Genomic DNA, 18,197 nt, shown 5'->3' on the forward strand with positions numbered 1-18,197 from the left:
TGTCATCAGGAATGTCTTAAATTGGAGTCTAAGTACATTACCAATTTTAATTATTTCATAATAATTGTTCATAATTATTCTAAATAATTATGAAAAACATATATAGCACAGCTAATGTACACTTATCTTTTCATTTATATATTTTCAATGTATAACATGAATGCAACAGTCCATTGTCTAGCCTATGGTGGCATTAAAGGTCCATAACTTGTTCTGAGAGACACTGCAATGGATAAGCATGTTATAAAAAGAGAACAACAGAAAGCCTCCATTAAAAATTGTTTTGGTGGAAAAGAAAGTGAGAAATGAAAATAGTAGTCAAATAATGGGAAGTACATTCTTATTAATGTCTTTTGTCCTGTCTTCCTCCTTTTACCTTTAACTGGTGGCGCAGATGGCTGGCGTGGTTCTGGTAAAGGTTTCTTCGTGTTAAAATGAAGTTTTTCCTTCCCACCGTCGCCAAGTGCTTACTCGTAGGGGTCGTCTGATTGTCGGGGTCTTTTCTGTACTATTTTAGGGTAACCTTACAATATAAGTGTTATTTTGATTTGGGGCTATATAAATCAAACAGAGTTGAATTAAACATGATCTGGTATTTCTGTCAGTTTTGCCACGGCTTTGTCTTTCAAATTTGTGGAAGTACAGTAGGATATCCTTTGAAGTGGTGCAAATAGTGCTAAAATAACCATTTCAAGACTTCTAGAATAAATTAAATGCGCTAAATTGATATATTTTTTAAATAATCCCGTTTATAGATTTTCACTTAAAAAAGCGCTGTGATCGTGATTTCCTTCTCGCTCGTTTGTTCCTGACTGCTAGTCTGCCTCTTCTCGGCTCATCGTCCTCTCTGTCTGTCGAAGGGGAGTGGTTAGGCAAAATGGTGTGCCAGCATCTCACGGTTTGCCTCTGTGATGTGAAGCAACCGGGCCGGATCACCGCACATTTATGCCTCTGCTGAGCGACTTCACCCGGAGCCGTTTGTTTTTAGAATGCGTCCAGGAGCGCGTCCTCCACCACCACCATCACCACCTCCCTATGCCGCGCGGTGCTGTGTGTGTGTGTGCCTCATAGTTGTCCTCTACTGTACCGTCACTGCTGCTGTGTCTGAAGCCGCTGTTTACAATGGTGAGTCCAAGTGTTCCCCGGCACAACTAGAATCTGGATGCCTGCTTTGAATAGACGACTGTTGTTTTGCGCAGGGATGCATTCCTGTTTAAATGGTTGCATCAGGTGTGTGTCGGTTATGTAGACGACAACGTGGATCTCCAGTGTTGTTTCTTAACTAGCAGCAAAGAAAAGACGCTAACTCTTATTCTGTGGTATTTTCAACCTTTCCCTCCGTTCCATGTGTTTCTAATCAGGAGACACCAAACAGGCTTCGCTGGAAAGCATCCTTGAGAACGTGGAGAGTTATGAGATTACTTATCCCATATGGCTGCATCCTCTCAGACACAAGAGGTCTGACAACAAAGAGGTGAATTTGTCTCGCTCTTTGTCCTTCTGACTAACAAAATGCTTTAGACGCACTGACACACATCCAGCTTTCATATAAAACCTTTGTGTAAACCACTGCTGTGAAAAAGTGCTTGCCCCCTTCTTGAGTTCTTATATTTTTTGCATATTTCTCACTCTTAAATGTTTCAGATCCAACAAAGGGATCAGGCAAAGATAACCAGAGTAAATAAAAAAGCAGGTTTTAAATGATTTTAAACGATCGCTTATTGAGAGATAAAGCTGTCAAAGCCCACCTGGTCCTAAAACTAATAACTAGTTGTGGCACCATCAGATTGCAAGAACTGCAATCAAGCGTTTGCAATAACATCACTGTGGAGGAATTTTGCCCACTCAACTTTGCAGAATTGTTTTATTTCAGCCAGATTGGAGGGTCATGTCAAAGCATATCCATCTAATTTAAGTCCAGACTTTAACTAGCCCACGCCAAAACCACCATTTAGTTGTTTTAGGCATTCAGAGGTGGACTTGCTAGTGTTTTGTAGAGTGTCCTTCTGCATAACTCGAGTGTGTTTGAGCTTCAAGGCACGAACTGATGGCTGATCGTCCTCCTTCAGGATTTTCTGGTAGCGAAAAGAATTCATGGTTCCATCAATGAGGGCAGTCGTCCCGAAGCAGCAAAGCAGCCCCAGACCATCACACTACTACCACCACCACGCTTGACTGGTTGCTGTGATGTTCTTTTTATGAAATATGAATTACTGCGTTAGTTTCATACCAGATGTAACTGGACTCAAACCTCCCAAAAAGTTCTGCTTTTGTCTCATCAGTCCACAGAATGTTTTCCCACAAGTCTTGGTGATCATTATAATATTCTTTGGCAAAAGTGAGACGAGCCTTTGTGTTCTTTGTGGTCGGCAGTGGTTTTCAGTTTGGAACTCCCCCATTGTGCAGTTTTACCCAGTTCTTATTGTTAAATCATAATCGCTGACCTTAACTGTGGAAAATGAGGCTTGCAGTTCTTTAGATGTTGTTGTGGGGTCTTTTGTGATCTCCTGGATGAGTCAAGTATGCGCTTTTGGGGTAAATTCGGGAGGCTGGTCACTCCTGGGAAAGTTCACCACTTCAAAGTTTTCTCCATTTCACCCATACAATGTCTCTCACCATGATTCACTGGAGTCCTAAAGCCTTAGAAATGGCTTTGCAACCCTTTCCAGACTGATAAATGTCAGTGACTCTGTTTCTTTAGATTACAGTTTGTTGCTTTTTGAGATCTTTTAGCCTACTTCATTCTTTCAGACAGGTACTAGCAGTAATTGGGGCTTATAGAGTGTGGCTAATAAAATTGAACTCAGCTTTCCACAACATGTGTTGAATCACAATTAATTCATGATTTGAAACATACAAGTGTGACAAATATGCAAAAAACAAAACCAAAAATCCAACAACTAAGAAATCAGGAAAAGGGGAAATACTTCCTTGGCACTGTCACTTCTTCTCACTGATTAGTATGCATTTAATGTTTTGCTTCCAGCATCCAGCAGAGGCACAGGTTCTCATCACAACTGAGGGCCAGGAGCTCAGACTACTATTAGAGAAAAATGAGTGAGTAACTTGAGTTTTCAACACCAGCCTTATCTTTCCATGCAAAATCAGTAAAGCAGTAGTTTAGAGGAGCCGATGAAATCACTCATCGACATTGTTCCTTTGACTTCCACAACATGCCCTTTCCATACCTCTGTTTATTTGGCCAGATGTTAACTGTCACATAGACGCATTTATAAGGTCAGCGCCCCTTGAGGGGGTGCTGAGAAGGGGGATGAGCAGAGGAAAGCAGGCTGATGGTTTTTGGACACTGGAGGGATGACACCCGATCCGTTCAACCAGGGCATGATGAGGCAATCAGGAAGTGAGGACTGTGCCTCTGCATCTAACGCCCTCTAATCTGATGGAGCGGTTCCTGTCCAGTAACAATGGATTGGTGATAGGAAGGGAGCTTGGTGTCTCATCTGTTTAATAGACTGTGTACTAGTTTGGGGGGGGGGGGGTTGCAACATTGAGATATCAGTGGTAACAACGGAGCTGCGGTTTATCACTTTTGGATTCGAGCCAGCGCACAAGTGGACCGGGAAGCTTTTAGGAATATTAGGAATGAAGTCCGTTTTTACCCTCGATTGCATACCGTCTCTGTCATTCATTGACTCGTAGGCACACAAATACTAACAAGCCCCGACTCCACCATGTCTGACTGACTGCCCCCTGAGGGGATCTTGCCCCCTGTTCTCCAAACCCAGCAGGTGGTCACTCACTTACATTTCCTCCTGAGTGAGGTATTTCGCCTGCGCATGTGTGATAAGAGAGTAACTGAAGAAGATACGCCACAAAACCCTTCAACAAGGTGTTGAATGGTGCAAATAAAATATGTTACAATTTTTTCCTAAGAAAGAGGAACTACAATCCCCGCTCGGTACTCAGGACAGGAAAAAATATTGTGAAACTTGTGTTCTTTTGTGAAACTTCTCGTTTTTTGTGCAACAGAGAAGCTGTGAGAATGGATTAACTCATAACAGTTTTTTTCTGCCGCAGTCAGAGTTACGGAGATTTCTGTAAAGATATTTACTTTTTTCTGAAAAGCTGGATTTAGTTACTGAAGCAGTGTATCCTGTGATGCACACACTTTAGTATAAAACCGAATGTTTTGATTCTTTAATGTACTGTGTCTGAGAGCTATATTGAGCTGAACAAATGATGCAAATATTCCATCCATGCATCCAGGCAACCATTGTCTGCTGTTTTTGCTTATGTGGATGTAGGTATTGAAGTCAGAAGACAGTTTAACATTCGTTAAAACAACAAACAAAAAACGAGGCTTCAATTCACCTCAGCTCATATTTCCTGTACAGTGCGCTGCATGAGCGGTGCTGCAGGTTCAAAGAAAGCTTGCAGCTTCTTTTGTAGATTCATTGTTTAGCTGAGGCTCAGCAGTGTTGCCCACCAACTCTGTTGCCCCACAGAGAATGCTATTCTGGATTAGCCTACCCTGTTTCTGTTTATCCTTTGCTGGTCTAATGTGAGACTTGAGTCAGGGCTAAGGCAGAAAGCAGTTTATGCCAAGGGAGATTAATGTCTGATTTTGGAGACAAGCCAGAGAAAATGCTACCAGTGTCCACCCTGTGTCCTGGTTACTCCCTTATGTCCTCATTGCACCTAAAACCGGACAAGAATTCAATTCAATTTAAAAAAAAAAAAAAAAACGATGTGAGAGCTCCAGCTGTCCTCCTTAAATCACTTCAAATCTTAGGGGAAAGCATAACTGTGAGTTTATGTGGGCATCAGCCCCCTCCCCATGGCTCGAGTCAACACTCAATCCATTTCTGTCCTCCCTGGTCATGTTTTTGAATGTGTGTGTATCTGTGTGGCTCTTTAGCATTTATACTTCACTGGTGTGGTTGTGTATAAGCGGCTGCCTGAGCTTTTATCTTAATGAAAGACTGTAGTGCACCAGCAGAGGGTTAATTCAGTTAAGAGCAAGGCAGGGGCCATAGTGAGTGCTGACTCAGGTAGCAGGAAAAGGATGTAAAAACAGAGTGAGCGAGGCAGGAAACAGTAAGAAACTGAACGATGAGCTTGAGGTGTTGAAAGTCATGAGAAGAGGAAAGCAGATTCTCTGGTCAGTTCTGGTTCAGAATGTGCCGACACTCTTGCTTCCTCCTCCGCCTGACTTTCTCTGTTCTCCTCTTTAATGTCCTTCCTGCACACCCTTAAGTGCATTAATCTGAATTAAGCACTCTCATGGGAAGATCACACTATACTGTTTCTCCTCTCCTTCCTTTCCCCTCTTGTCCCTTGCCATCATGCCCACACCTTATATGTCTTTCCACTGGCCAACTTAAAAAATGTGCACCCCGTTCTTTCTCCTTCTCTCCCCCCTTCTCTCACCTCGTCTGATATCCCCCCAGGGCTTTAATCCAAATATACATTCCCACATGTTCCCTGCGGTCAGGCTTGGGCGTCTGCGGCCACACGCAGACAGACGACACTCGCAGACACATTTGTGCACCCCCAAAAAGAACACAAACATGACTTGAAAGCGCAGATCTGATGGATTGCAGGTCTGTTGAACAGAGAGTGGGTTCATGGATTTGCTTGTCCTTGTTTCCCTTGTGCCTATGTTTAGTTTCACAGCCGTCCTGTTTGCTTAGATGCATTAATCTAGGCCTCTGTGTTAGCCTGTGTGTGTGTGTTCAACCAAGGCTCCGCACACACAGAACGTTAGCCTCCATCTGCAATAAAAGCCTCTTCATCATCTGTTGCTGAGAGGTAATTTGACTTTGCATCAGCCTTCCCCCTCCTCCCCGTCTTCCAGCTCTATGTGGTGATGTCATCTGATACTATGAGAGAATGTGACCCACTGACCCTTAAAGCATTACCCCAAATTCCCTCTCGCTCCCCCCTTCTTTATCTCTCAAGTACATTAGCATTACTCTTCCCCCATCCCTTCTTTCTCCTCTTGAGGCTGAACCAGGCCTTTGTCTCAGCTTCACTGCCAGACCGCCGTGATTCAGGCATCGCCAGGCTCCTCAATCACAGCATCTGTCCAAGCGCTGGATGACATCCAGTCGCTGCTGCTGACCGCCATTGGACAAAGCTTTTTTTTTTTTATTCCAGTCTCTACTTGAAAGCTGTCACAGTATTCAGCAGAATACATAAAGCTTTGGGGTATTCCAAAAGTGTTGCTGGAGAGTTTCACGGCAGTTGACTCAGGGCTTTGTGGTGCCATTAAATTGCATATCTGGCCAAATTATTACTGATTTAATAAAGGGTGTAAAAGTTTTTAATTATCTGCAGTATTTCATTTAATTTCAATTTCAAATGACTAACTAAGTGATATTTATCTTTCTATTTCAGTTATTCTAATATGTTTCACCACCCTGCAGGTTGTCCATTTACTTGAACCCTGTATAGTATTTTCATTTCTTTCTCTCACTGAGCTCCAACTTCTGGAGACGTTGGTGATTAGAAATGAAACTCAGACACACCCGCAGGTTGTTATTCTCTGGTTTCTGTGGTTGTAACTCGCTCATCATTAATGCACACCTTAGATCTTACAGTTAGAAGTGCTGTAGAGTCAACTTTTATGTCACGATTGCTCAGTCATTGACTCTGTCTTTTGAGTTCATTGTTTTTTGTCCCCAGTTAAGAGTTTTTCAGTGTTCTTGTAATTATAGATTTCTGGAGTTCTATGTTTGTGGTTATGATTAAGTTCTAGTCTAGTGTATTATCGATTAGTATTTTGGGCATTTTGGTTTTGTCACCTGTTATTTTTATCAGCCTCCCCTGTGCTCATGTGTCCAGCTAAGTTTCCGTCAGTGTAGGCGTATTCATGTTTTGTTACTTCCTGTCTTATTTTGCCAGTCCCAGTCTTGTGTGTATTGTGTTCAGTTTTGGGTCCCCTTGTCTTGTTACTTAGATTCTGTTCACCCGTGTTTCATTTTCCTCAGCTGTATAATGGTTCCCTAATTACCTCATGTGTATTTCACTTCCTTTTGGCTGGAGCCCAGCTTTGTTTTGAAATTTTTTTGCGCATTCCAGTGATGAATTTCCTTATTTTGAGTTCAGCCACTGTCTCTGGAGTCCTGCACAGTAGTTAGTCATGGTGTGATAAATCACCATGAATGTGTTGAATCTTTCCAATTGCTTCACCAAAAGGCAGAGGTAATATCACAGAAGCCTCTGTACCGTCTGCTCTGAGATCGATTTGAGAAGATGTATGTTGTTATTGGGAGATATTATGTAAAATGCCCCCAAATTTGTGGACCCATAATGGTCACGTGCTGCAGAACGATACGGGCCTCGACACAGGCTTCATTTGGACACGCCCCCTTTGCTCGACACAGGCCTCGGGGCTTCAACATCAGATGTAACATCACGAATATTGGGTCCTAAATCTGTCTACCGTGCAGCATATTGTGAGATTTTTAGTTGTTATTTTGCCATGTTTTAAGTCTTTTCTATTTCTTAAGCATAGACTACCATCAACGATACCAAAGTAACTTACAAATACATTGCTGGGATTAGACTTTTCATTAAAACTTTCATTAAAATGAGTCCCCAAGGAATAGCAAGATTCAGCTCAGAAACTGCAGCTGACTGTCAAGTTAAGGATAAGGGAGAACAGAAGTGGAGTACTTGTGTGGTTCCATCATGGAAGAAATGACTGTGGAACAGCAGCAGGCTAAAGTTCAGTCATCTAATGTCATTAATTGCCACAAAATTGGCCTACAGTTGACACAGAGGATGATGGGAAATGTCTTCAGGAAGTTAGGGAAGCTGGAAAACTTGTGGAATTACAGATATAAATGACATTTAGCTCAAATCACAACATGACCCTGTTCATGCTGACATCATACGTCCCACCGATCGTTTTGAGGTCCCCCTTTAGAGTTCCTATTGGTCTATGTGGTTAGCCAGCCCCTTCTTCCTGTGAGTCCTAATCTGTTAAAAGTAGTCATTTTGTGTCTTTGCTTGTTTTATTTCAAATTCTCATCAGCAGGCTGTCATTGTCTTAAGAGGCTTGTTTCCTTCTTGGCATCGAACAGGGATGAAAAAGAAAATTTGCATCATCCTTTCAATGAGTTTAACACTGGTGGATCTGTGCTAATTTGCCTTCCTGGTCAGATAGTCAGATTAGAAGCCATTCTTATCCTCGATAAAGCTTATAGGTATAGGTAGGGCTAAATCAAGTGACTCAGAAACATCCCTTAGGTACAATACCGATCCAAGGTTTTGGACTGGGAGGTAGATGGTCTTTTCCTGCCTTTGGGCAGAACATAATTTCCAGCAGTTTAATCATTTGTTCCTCATTGAAATATATGGCAGTGATAAGGATCTTCTCATTTAACTTAAGAAATCAAATTTGGCTGAGGCATATTTACAAGAAGATTACATTTTTATTTTTCTATTTCCCTTAAAAGCCACCAGATTAAAAAATAAATGAAGAAGCAATGATAATAAGGAAATCTTTAAGATCTTTGGTCTGTTTGAGTCAAACTCCTGCAGTTTAATGCTTCAGGAAACAACATCAGTAGATGTGCTTGAGTTTCTCTGCAGTTACAGCCAGTTGCTGAGTTGGCCTGAGGAGAAGATGAAGATGACTTAAAGTTTAAAGTTGACTGAAAACAGGAAGAATGGTTTGCAATAAACATTGGACTTAATTGTGCTGATACAGATAAATAGAAAATAAGAGGATTATGATACTTTATCCAAAGAAAGCTTTCGGTGTCATGCATATGCATGTTTCTGCTTCACAGCCTGAAAAATAGCAAAGAAGCTCAAGAGCACTTGTAAATAATCCATCTGTCAAACAAATGCAGTCAGGACATGCCAACAACTGAAGCTGTCAGCATAGGGAAGTTATCATCTCTTGCTTCAGCAATAGACTAGTACTCGCCAAGAAGTAAAAAGGATCACTGGGGGACGGTACATATGGCTTTGATTACAGTTTCCCACATTCTCCTGTGCGCTCTCTTGTCACCAATAGGCTCTTTGTTTAAATCTTTAAAGCACTTTGTTTTTTGGGGAGCGCCTGTGTTAGAGTGAATGTTTTACGAGCTGTGGGCTGTTGCAGAGAGTCTGTCCTCTGCTAACCTCTCAGCTTCCTGCAGTTTTGTATTTCACCGTCTTTTCACAATATTGTTGTTTCCATAGACTGTATTACTGTCACAAAATACAGAATATTTTGTTGTCCCTGAATTTGTTTTTTTTTACCCAGGCAGCTGTTGGCCCCTGGATATCAGGAAATATGGTACACACCCAATGGAGCGCGCAAGTCCTCTTCTCGACCCAGCACTGTGAGTCTGCGAGATAGTTTCATGCTCTGAGGCTGCGGAGGGGAGTCTTAGCTGATAAACATCAGTGTAGTTGATCAAGTCAAGTGGGAGGAGGGTAATAAACAGTTAGTGACAGGTTTTGGCATAAATACTACTACTTCTGTTTACATTAAAAGGTCAGTGTGTGATGAATGAAAATGTTGTTTTTCAGGGACACTGTTTCTACCATGGCGAGGTTCAGGGCATGGAAGGCTCCAGCGTTGCTGTCAGCACTTGTTCAGGGCTCAGGTAATAAAAAATATTTCTTATTATTCATTAAATCCCTCCAATGAGCAAGCCTTTCATTAAATTACATTGGTCTTGAATTATCAGTCCCATCCTATCTTTAGGAACTCATAGTATCGTATCACCCAATTAGAGCACTTTGCTCTCAGACTGCAGGCTTACTTGAGGTTCTTAGGGTAAAAAAAGTAGAATGGGATCCAGAGCCTTCAGCTTTTAGGCCCCTTGTCTGTGGAACTGGCTCCCAGTTTGGATTCAGGAGACAGACAGTCTCTCTATATTTAAGATTAGGCTTAAAAGTTTCATTTTCATTTTTACAAAGCATATAGTTAGGGCTGGAACATGTGACTTTAAACCCTTGCTTAGTTATGCTCCAACAGGCCTGCGCTGTTCGGCTTCCCATGATGCACTGTTTCTTCTTCAGTCACCTCTTTTTACTCCGTGTGCATTTAATCATTAGGTATCATTATTTATAATTAATCTCTGTTTTCCCCTCTCTGATTCTGGTTGGAGCAGAGGTTTCTTCCTGTTAAAAGGGAGTTTTTCCTTCCCACTGTCACCAAGTGCTTGCTCGTACAGTGTCATCTGATTGTTGGAATTTGCTCTGTATTAAGGCAGCATTTTTGAGGTGTTTATTGTTCTGATTTGGCGCCATATAAGTCAAATTAAGTTGATTTAAGACAGGGGAAACCATGCATCCGAACAGATTTAGAATATAAAAAGTAATAAAACTTTACAGTAACATATATTTAAGTCCAACTCAAGTATGGATGGATGTAGATGGCTCAGAGTAAGAGAAAAGTTTCTCAAGTTTGTTTGAAAAAACACCATTTAAAGCTACATGTTCCATCCATAGATAAAATCTTTAAATTTATCCGGCAAGGAAAAGAGCTGAAAGGACAAAAAAGAGGATGTTTCTGTAAAGTCAACATTTTCTGAAAAAGCAGAGGTAAGAGCTAAAAGACGTGATGGCAGGGGAAAGAGCTGTGCTTATACAAACAGGAAATTGTTTGATACCGACTAGATTGTGCAGAGATTATATTGATCAGCTGGTTGCTCAGCTCATTCATTTGCTTATCTATAGTAGCAATAAGTTGCTTGCTTTTAAAAAAAACCTGCTAGAAACAAGTTTCTCAAACTTCCTGTCTAAAACATGTACGTATTTCTGTTTTATATACGTGCTGAGAGACGTGCTGAGAATTCGACAGCTGGGCAGTGGGAGTAAAAGATGTATGAATTTGACTTCCTTCAGCTTGTGATCAAGCTGTGCCTCAATAAATAATGTTACAGGAAACAGCCCTGTGTACTGTCCGATGTAGTCTCCAAGTTTATTAGGTCACTGGCTTCAGTGCTGGTTCATTGAGTACAGCTCGGTACTGGAGATCTTGTGTGTTCTCCTGATGCACCTCCAGAGCAGCTGCTGCTTCCTGCTGGAGACACTCAGAGAGAGAGAGAGAGGAGAGGCAGGCAGCAGAGGGGGAACTAGTGAGGGCTGACAAACATCTTAGTCGTGCGTGTGTGATTTCTTTCTGGGTTAATGTTCTGCATCTGGAGGATGAGCGAATAACATCTTCCTGCTAATGTAGATTCTGCAAGGGAATGCAAATACAGCATAAAGGGATGTTGACGTGTGGGCGTCTGACTTCTCCAGATGTTTTCTGCAGCTGCACGGCCCGCTGCTCTGCATGCACTCGTGTGTGTTTGAGTATAGGTGTCTGTTATGATCAGTGGCTTTTTGAAGAGGATTGTTTATGTCAGCTGATCTTTATTTACACAACAACGGAGAAAGAGAGAAGCGTGACCTTCTGTCGCACAAATATTAAGACATCGCTGATTTTCTGAATATGACTGTTTTTCCCTCCTAGGGGACTAATTTCCCTGAACACGAGCATCAGCTACCTGATAGAGCCTCTTCCCGTTTCTACGGATGCTGATCGGCACGCTGTGTTCCGAGCCGAGAGTGTTCGTCTCCCCGGGGGTCACTGCCAGCATCACCATGGCAAAGTGGAGCATGAGGAGGGGCTTAATGACTTTATCAAGGGAATGATGTCACCACAGGGTTTGAGGGTGAGCTCAGTAGCAGTAACCTCATCGATGACATTCTTTGAGATTTATTAAAACATGATTATGTTGTCTTTCTCGTCAGGAAAAAAGGGAAGTGAGTCAGAATATGAAGTACGTAGAGCTGCTCATAGTTGCAGACAAGACTGAGGTGAGAAAACAGTGTACTCAGATTGGGTGACTTTTGCAACCACACTGGGGGGGGTTTGCAGTGAACCATTAAGATGTGGTAGCGGGGAGTGTGGCTTTTCGTATGTGGGATTAGGTGTGTGCCATCATTATTATTTATGACCTGTAAAGTTTGCATTATGTATAGCTTCCCACTTCATGCAGTTGCAGGTAAACCCAATTGTGGAGAACGCTTGCAAAAAAAAAAAAAAGGTTCACTTCCTGTTTTATTTCAAGTGTGAGATGTACCCTTTATGGGAAAGATATTTTAACAGATGTGTAGACGTTGAGTTTCTATTTCTGTGTGTTCATTGTGGTTTATGGTCGTTGCAGTTTGAGAAGCACAACTCTGATCTTGACAAGACGAAACAGAAATTAGTGGAAGCAGCCAACCTAGTTGACAAGGTAACATCTGATTTGAAACCAGAAAAAAAAAAGAAAAAAACCCCAGATACTGGAGTTTAACATGCCTATTTTTATTCCTTATGCCGACACCGATAGTACTACAAAGCTTTAAATATCCGTGTGGCACTAATTGGTCTGGAGGTGTGGACCAGCCAGGACATGATCAGCGTCTCCGATAACCCGCACAGCACCCTGGCAGCGTTCCTGTCTTGGAGACAGAAACAGCTACGCAGTCTCCCCAACGACAATGCTCAGTTGGTCACGTCAGTGTTTCTCATTCACTCTAGTACATTTCATAATCATTGCGCAAGACAGTAATAAACACCGGTTGCAGTCCAGCGGGATGCTCTTGACTTGGAACTAATTTCAAGTGCTCTCTTTTGTCTCCAGGGGGAAGTCATTCCGGGGCACGACCATCGGGCTGGCACCTCTCAAAGCCATGTGCTCCGAATACCAGTCCGGCGGAGTAAACATGGTGAGGGACGAGTGTGTTTAGATTTAAATTTGATGATGCTACGCTACATCAGCATGCATCAAGTCAAAGAATCACACGTTGATTTCTGCTGATCTTAAAATTCTCGTGCTGTGTCGAACAGGACCACTCAGATTTATCAGTCGGCGTTGCTGCCACGATGGCGCACGAGATGGGACACAACTTTGGTATGAGCCACGACATTCCAGGTTGTTGCCAGGCGAAAGCAGAAGACGGAGGCTGTATCATGGCTGCTGCTACTGGGTATGAAATTCAGCTTGCCACAATACAAAAAATTGCATTCATTAAACCAGGAGAAAGGGGATAAATGATAGAATATGAAAGAAAAAATTGAACCTGATTTCTTCCTTACCTCGTGCTCAGGGATCCTTTTCCTCGAGTGTTTAATGATTGCAACATAAAGGAGCTGAAGAGCTACCTGAGCTCTGGAGGAGGAAAGTGTCTCTTTAACCTGCCCAACACCAGGACAATGTATGGAGGGCATCGCTGTGGTAACGGTTACCTGGAAGACGGAGAAGAATGCGACTGTGGAGAAGAAGAGGTCAGTGGGTGTTTCTGTGTATGCACAGCGGGTTTTTCTTTTGATGGTTTTGCCAGGCTTCATAACTCTACAACACGTTTTGCCCAGGAGTGCACAAGTCCATGCTGTAATGCCAACAACTGTACCCTGAAAGCTGGAGCTGAGTGTGCCCACGGAGTCTGCTGTCAGAACTGCAAGGTACATTTATTAGTGTACATACTATTTAAATGGGAAATCACCAACCCTTATTCTCACTAGTACAGAATAAATGTTCTACTCTTCTAACTTTATTTATGTCATTACTCTTTTGTCTTTCACTGTGAAGCTGAAGAGCCCGGGTGTGCTGTGCCGTGCTCTCTCGGGGTCATGTGATCTTCCTGAGTTCTGTGATGGCAAAACAGAGTCTTGTCCTGCAGATTTTTATTTAGTAGATGGCACATCATGTGCAGGCGGGAAGGCCTATTGTTACACCGGCATGTGTCTGACCCTTGAGCAACAGTGTCGCTCACTTTGGGGAAAAGGTGGGTAAAGCGGACTCTCCATCTATAGCTAACTGCTGTTTATCCTCACTTAAACGCACTTGGTTAATTGATCATCAACAAGTCTCAGCACCTCATAAAAGCAGAGGTTTTGGCAGTTTGCTGGTCTGGAACATGCAGGTGTGTTTTAACATAATCCTACAATCAAGAAAGTAATCAAGGTGTTGGAATAGTCCAGGCAAAGTCCAGAACTCAGTCCGAATGAAATGTGGTGGGAACTTAAGAGAATTTTGCATAAACAAATTCAAACAAACCTCAGTGAACGGAAGCAACATTGTAACAAAGAGTCGTCCAAAACTCCTCCACAAAATGTTGAAACTGATGAACTCATACTGAAAATAACTACTTCAACTTATTTCTGCTAAAGGTGGTTTTGCTTCTAAAAATGGTCTTTATTATTAAAGGATTATTAAAGTTTATATACATATATCTTATAGACTAACTTTAAATCAGTATTTTTAGTGAACAATAACTTAACAAAAATAAAACTGAAACAGTCAAATTTTACAAACTGTACATGGTTTGAAGGTGCATGCACTCATGCTTTGAACTTTAAAATGGTCTTGGTATTATTTTAAATACCAAAACCACAGGAACAATAGCTCACTACTTTTTAAGGAAGTGACTGCACAAATAATATCTCTTTTCTTTTCATCCGTAGGGCTTTGAGGGGTTTGAGTCATACCAAGTTTCTGGACTTTTTTTAATTAAAGAAATGAATGTTAAAGAGATAAATATCCAGTCAGGCTCAGTGTATTTAAAGATGAGTCCTTGATGGGTCACAGGACTAGGGATTGTTATTGGACAGTGTCCATGTTCATGTGGTGACAGAGCCTTTGTAGTACCACAGGAGCCACATTGAACAGTAAGGGATGCCATCTGGTCTTCATCAGACGGTCAAATAACACAACCTGACTGTATGCCTGCATGTGTGTTATTGTGTTTGCGTGAGCTCACACTTTTAAATATGTTTCTGTGCATTTTTTTGTTGTTGTTTTTTGTTAAACCACAGATGGTCGTCCGGCCCCTGACCTGTGCTTTAAGAGGGTAAATGAAGCTGGCAATATGTATGGGAATTGTGGCAAAGATGAGTCTGGGAATTACAGGAGCTGTAGTGACAGGTGAAAACCAAAACGTTCAGCAACAAACTAATCACACTTTCATTTACTTCTCCCTCAACTGAAGTCTAACTTTGTTGTTTTGGGTGGGGGGTTCTGTTTACATGACAGGAATGCTAAATGTGGGAAAATCCAGTGTTTGGCTTCAGCCTCCAAGCCTATTGAGCAAAATGCGGTTGTCATAGAAACCACGGTTACTGAGGGCTACAAAAGAATCATGTGCAAGGGGACACATGTGTACAAGCTTGACAAGGAGGAAAAGGAGGCACAGGGTGACACTTTGGATCCAGGTCTGGTCATGACGGGCACCAAGTGCGGCGAAGACTTGGTGAGAGTTATGAAAATGTACTAAACAGAGTTTGCAGTAGTAGTAAAGAGCATGTACCAGTACTACTTTTTTTTCACCCGATCTTAAGTCACAAACAAAGCAGACAAAACTGTTTCGATCAGACAGAGAAAATGGATCATCTGTGATTTCAGTTTTCACTTGAAAGGGGATAAGCAACCTGTCTCGAAGCGCTTCTCTAATGTTCCTCCTCACGCTTCTTTTGTTTGAACAGATTTGCTTTAACGGATTATGCCGCAATGCATCTTTTCTCAGAGCGGCGGAATGCAACGCCAAGTGCCACGGACACGGAGTAAGTTTCAGTGTGTCGCAGAAGAGATGCTGGTTTGATGGATTTCTCTGGACTTCTGAGAAAGATTTGGCAGCTAGCCTACAATTACTGAAAGCTGGCAGCCCTAAGCAGCGCTGCAGGAACGGTCCAGATCCTTTGCTTAATTAAAAGTAGCAACACAACAATATAAAAAAAACATATCATAAACAAGTAAGGGTTTGGCATTCAGGCATCTTACTTATGGGAAACCACGGCTGTATTATGCAGCAATATGGTCACCTCTGTAAAATGTTCCATAAACTATACAATTTTTTTCGGCAGAGCCTTTTTACTACATTTTGTTACAAAACATTGACTTCCTGTCCCTGATTCTCCTTCAGTCATAAAAAATGTGACTTATTCTCTTACCAGCTGTGCAACAACAACCGTAACTGCCACTGTGATCCAGGCTGGGCTCCTCCTCTCTGCGACCAGAAAGGATCAGGGGGCAGTGTGGACAGCGGGCCTGTCATCAACCGCAGTGAGACCCATGCACCAATCATTTATGTGCAGTTAATTAAAGTTAAAACAATTTTTTTGGTGTTTGTTTATTTTCTGACTCTTGTCTATTTTATATTCCAACAGGAAGCGTTGGTACAGCCCTCCTTACTTCCTTTCTGCTTCTCTTGGTGGGTTTGGCTGTTTTTGCTTTTTGGCGCTTCGGCAGACATAAGCTCCCCTCGCTGAAGCCTTCTGCTCCACCACCAGTGCCAAAGTATGTAGTTCTGAAGTTGCTAAACACTAAAAACGTACTTTGCAGATAACGTTTTTCCTTTGTGTTGTGCGAACATCCAGAATGAATGAAATCCACACTTCCGAGCCACCTGACGTCAAGCCTCTTAATCCGGAAAGTCGTGCCAACGGTCATGCCAACCCAACATTCTTGCTAAAGAATTCGGTAAATAAGCCCACTCTTTGACCACCTAAGTAATGTCTGTCATGTAATACCATAAAAAATGTTGAAAATACTTGTCATCTTTGTGCTTTTCCACATGGGAAGCCTTCTCCGCATCCGAGCCCGTCTGCCCCACCTCTACCCAGGAATGGTATTGTATATCCTGCAGGGAAGCCTCCCCCTGTACCAATGTGTGCAGGAGAGCAGCGAAAGCAGACACCACAGCCCCAGAGAGTGATCTCTCCTCAGGGCCGCACTCCCCCTGTCCCTCCAGGACAGAAACCCAACCAGGCTTCTGCACTGCCTACAAGACCTCCACCTTTACGCTCCCTGGATGCCAAAAACTCGTCACAGCTTTCAGCAGTACCCAAAAATAGACCAAACCCCCCAAACAGACCTCCACCGCCTTGCCCTATCAAAAAACAATCAGGGGTAAATCCTTCTCTTCTGCATTAATAAGTAAAGTGTGTACTTTTGCAACAGTGAAATAAATGCTGAACGTCTCGTTTGTCTTGCAGGACCCTGTGAAAGGCCCACAGGTTACCACCAATGCCTTGCAACGAGGAAAACCTGGTTTGGCTCCATCTGCTGGACAGAAAATGCCAAACAGGTAAGTGGTCTTGTGTTCTCAAATGTCTCTCTGTAGGAATAAACAGATCTTAATACCGTCCTATATTTTATTAAAATTTTCTTGCACTTCTTCTCTCTAGAGCCTAATCTACAAGCTCAGGGAGGCATTGGGGACCACTGCTTACATCCAGTGACAGACTGCCTCACAATATATTTTCAGTGCGGTGCCAGGTCGTAAAAAAGGTGATAAGCGAGGAATACTTGACGCTGTACACTGGTGTGCAATATGTGGAAAATTATATAATTACAGCAAGTTATAAAGTAGAGATGTTTTAAGCCTAAGATTTAGGCTTAACAATGAGTGCTTTGTGTATTACATGTGTCTGCTTTATCAACTTTGAAGCTAGAGCTCTGAATTGAACCGCGTTTAGTTTCTTTTACTTATGTTGGTAGAATTATAAATGAAGAAGTATTTATTCACAAAATCAATGAGAAATGAATGTTTACAGAGAAACCATTGTACCAAACGTGATGCCTCTCAAAGCGAATTAGCCATAAAGGGATGTCTTATATTAAGAAAAGATGCCAGTAATGAAGTTCTTATCTGTGAATAATAATGGGTTTTAACTGGACTGATAGTAACCAGAGAAAGACCTGCATGCCTGTAAGTTTATTCTTATGGTGAAAAGTGCATGTCTGATATGTAGCAGGAGCTGTGAGGGACTTTTTTCCATTTCTTTAGTTTTTAATTTCTTTAATTTAATTTTTTTTAATTGTCTTTTTGAGTTCTCATGCCCTGAAGGGTTTAAAAGGTGGTCATGTAACCGCAGGCTTTAGAGCAGTAATAATTTGGCATTACTGTTAGGTGCTTCTAAATATTGTGTCATATTGTGACTGCTTGGGGAATTGTAATCTGTAAAAGGGAAATGCAGAATGCCAACTCCCATGTTTTACCTCATTATCAGACCTATGCAAACACAGGGCTTGTGTAACACTGTGTCTGAAACTGAAATTCAAATGAACACATGGGTAAATAAAAAGATATTGAACATTTTAACAGGTTGTTGTTTTTTCAGCTTTTTCTTCCTAGCTTTCGCCAATACAGCTGCCAGCAGCAGTTCTTGAGTTCAGATACTTGCTATGTTAGATTAAAAAAAATGGCTTTTTTTTATAAAACCAAAAAGTGTGTGAAAAGTGTCAGTAATGAAC

At 42.0% G+C, this 18,197-nt stretch overlaps 1 protein-coding gene across 1 annotated transcript; it reads left to right on the forward strand.

Annotated features, from left to right (window-relative positions):
* The first annotated feature begins 767 nt into the window (after positions 1 to 767).
* Positions 768 to 18,045, forward strand: adam19b (ADAM metallopeptidase domain 19b). Its single transcript, XM_026189222.1, has 23 exons — positions 768 to 1,125; positions 1,362 to 1,474; positions 2,987 to 3,057; positions 9,224 to 9,302; positions 9,493 to 9,569; positions 11,429 to 11,630; positions 11,710 to 11,775; positions 12,126 to 12,197; positions 12,294 to 12,460; positions 12,588 to 12,672; positions 12,794 to 12,933; positions 13,054 to 13,231; positions 13,319 to 13,408; positions 13,536 to 13,731; positions 14,762 to 14,870; positions 14,979 to 15,195; positions 15,428 to 15,505; positions 15,896 to 16,004; positions 16,109 to 16,238; positions 16,319 to 16,421; positions 16,524 to 16,850; positions 16,937 to 17,028; positions 17,129 to 18,045. The coding sequence occupies exons 1-23, from the start codon at positions 990 to 992 to the stop codon at positions 17,133 to 17,135; spliced, it is 2,844 nt and encodes a 947-aa protein (XP_026045007.1). The 5' UTR covers positions 768 to 989; the 3' UTR covers positions 17,136 to 18,045.
* Positions 18,046 to 18,197: the final 152 nt, after the last annotated feature.

Source organism: Astatotilapia calliptera, chromosome 2 (genome assembly GCF_900246225.1).
Source record: "Astatotilapia calliptera chromosome 2, fAstCal1.2, whole genome shotgun sequence".
NCBI lineage: Eukaryota > Metazoa > Chordata > Actinopteri > Cichliformes > Cichlidae > Astatotilapia > Astatotilapia calliptera.

Coding starts and splice junctions, on each gene's coding strand:
- adam19b (XM_026189222.1), top strand. CDS start 990: ATGCGTCCAGGAGCGCGTCCTCCACCACCACCATCACCACCTCCCTAT. Junction 11,631..11,709: donor TGTCACCACAGGGTTTGAGG/GTGAGCTCAGTA, acceptor CTTTCTCGTCAG/GAAAAAAGGGAAGTGAGTCA. Junction 13,732..14,761: donor TCGCTCACTTTGGGGAAAAG/GTGGGTAAAGCG, acceptor GTTAAACCACAG/ATGGTCGTCCGGCCCCTGAC.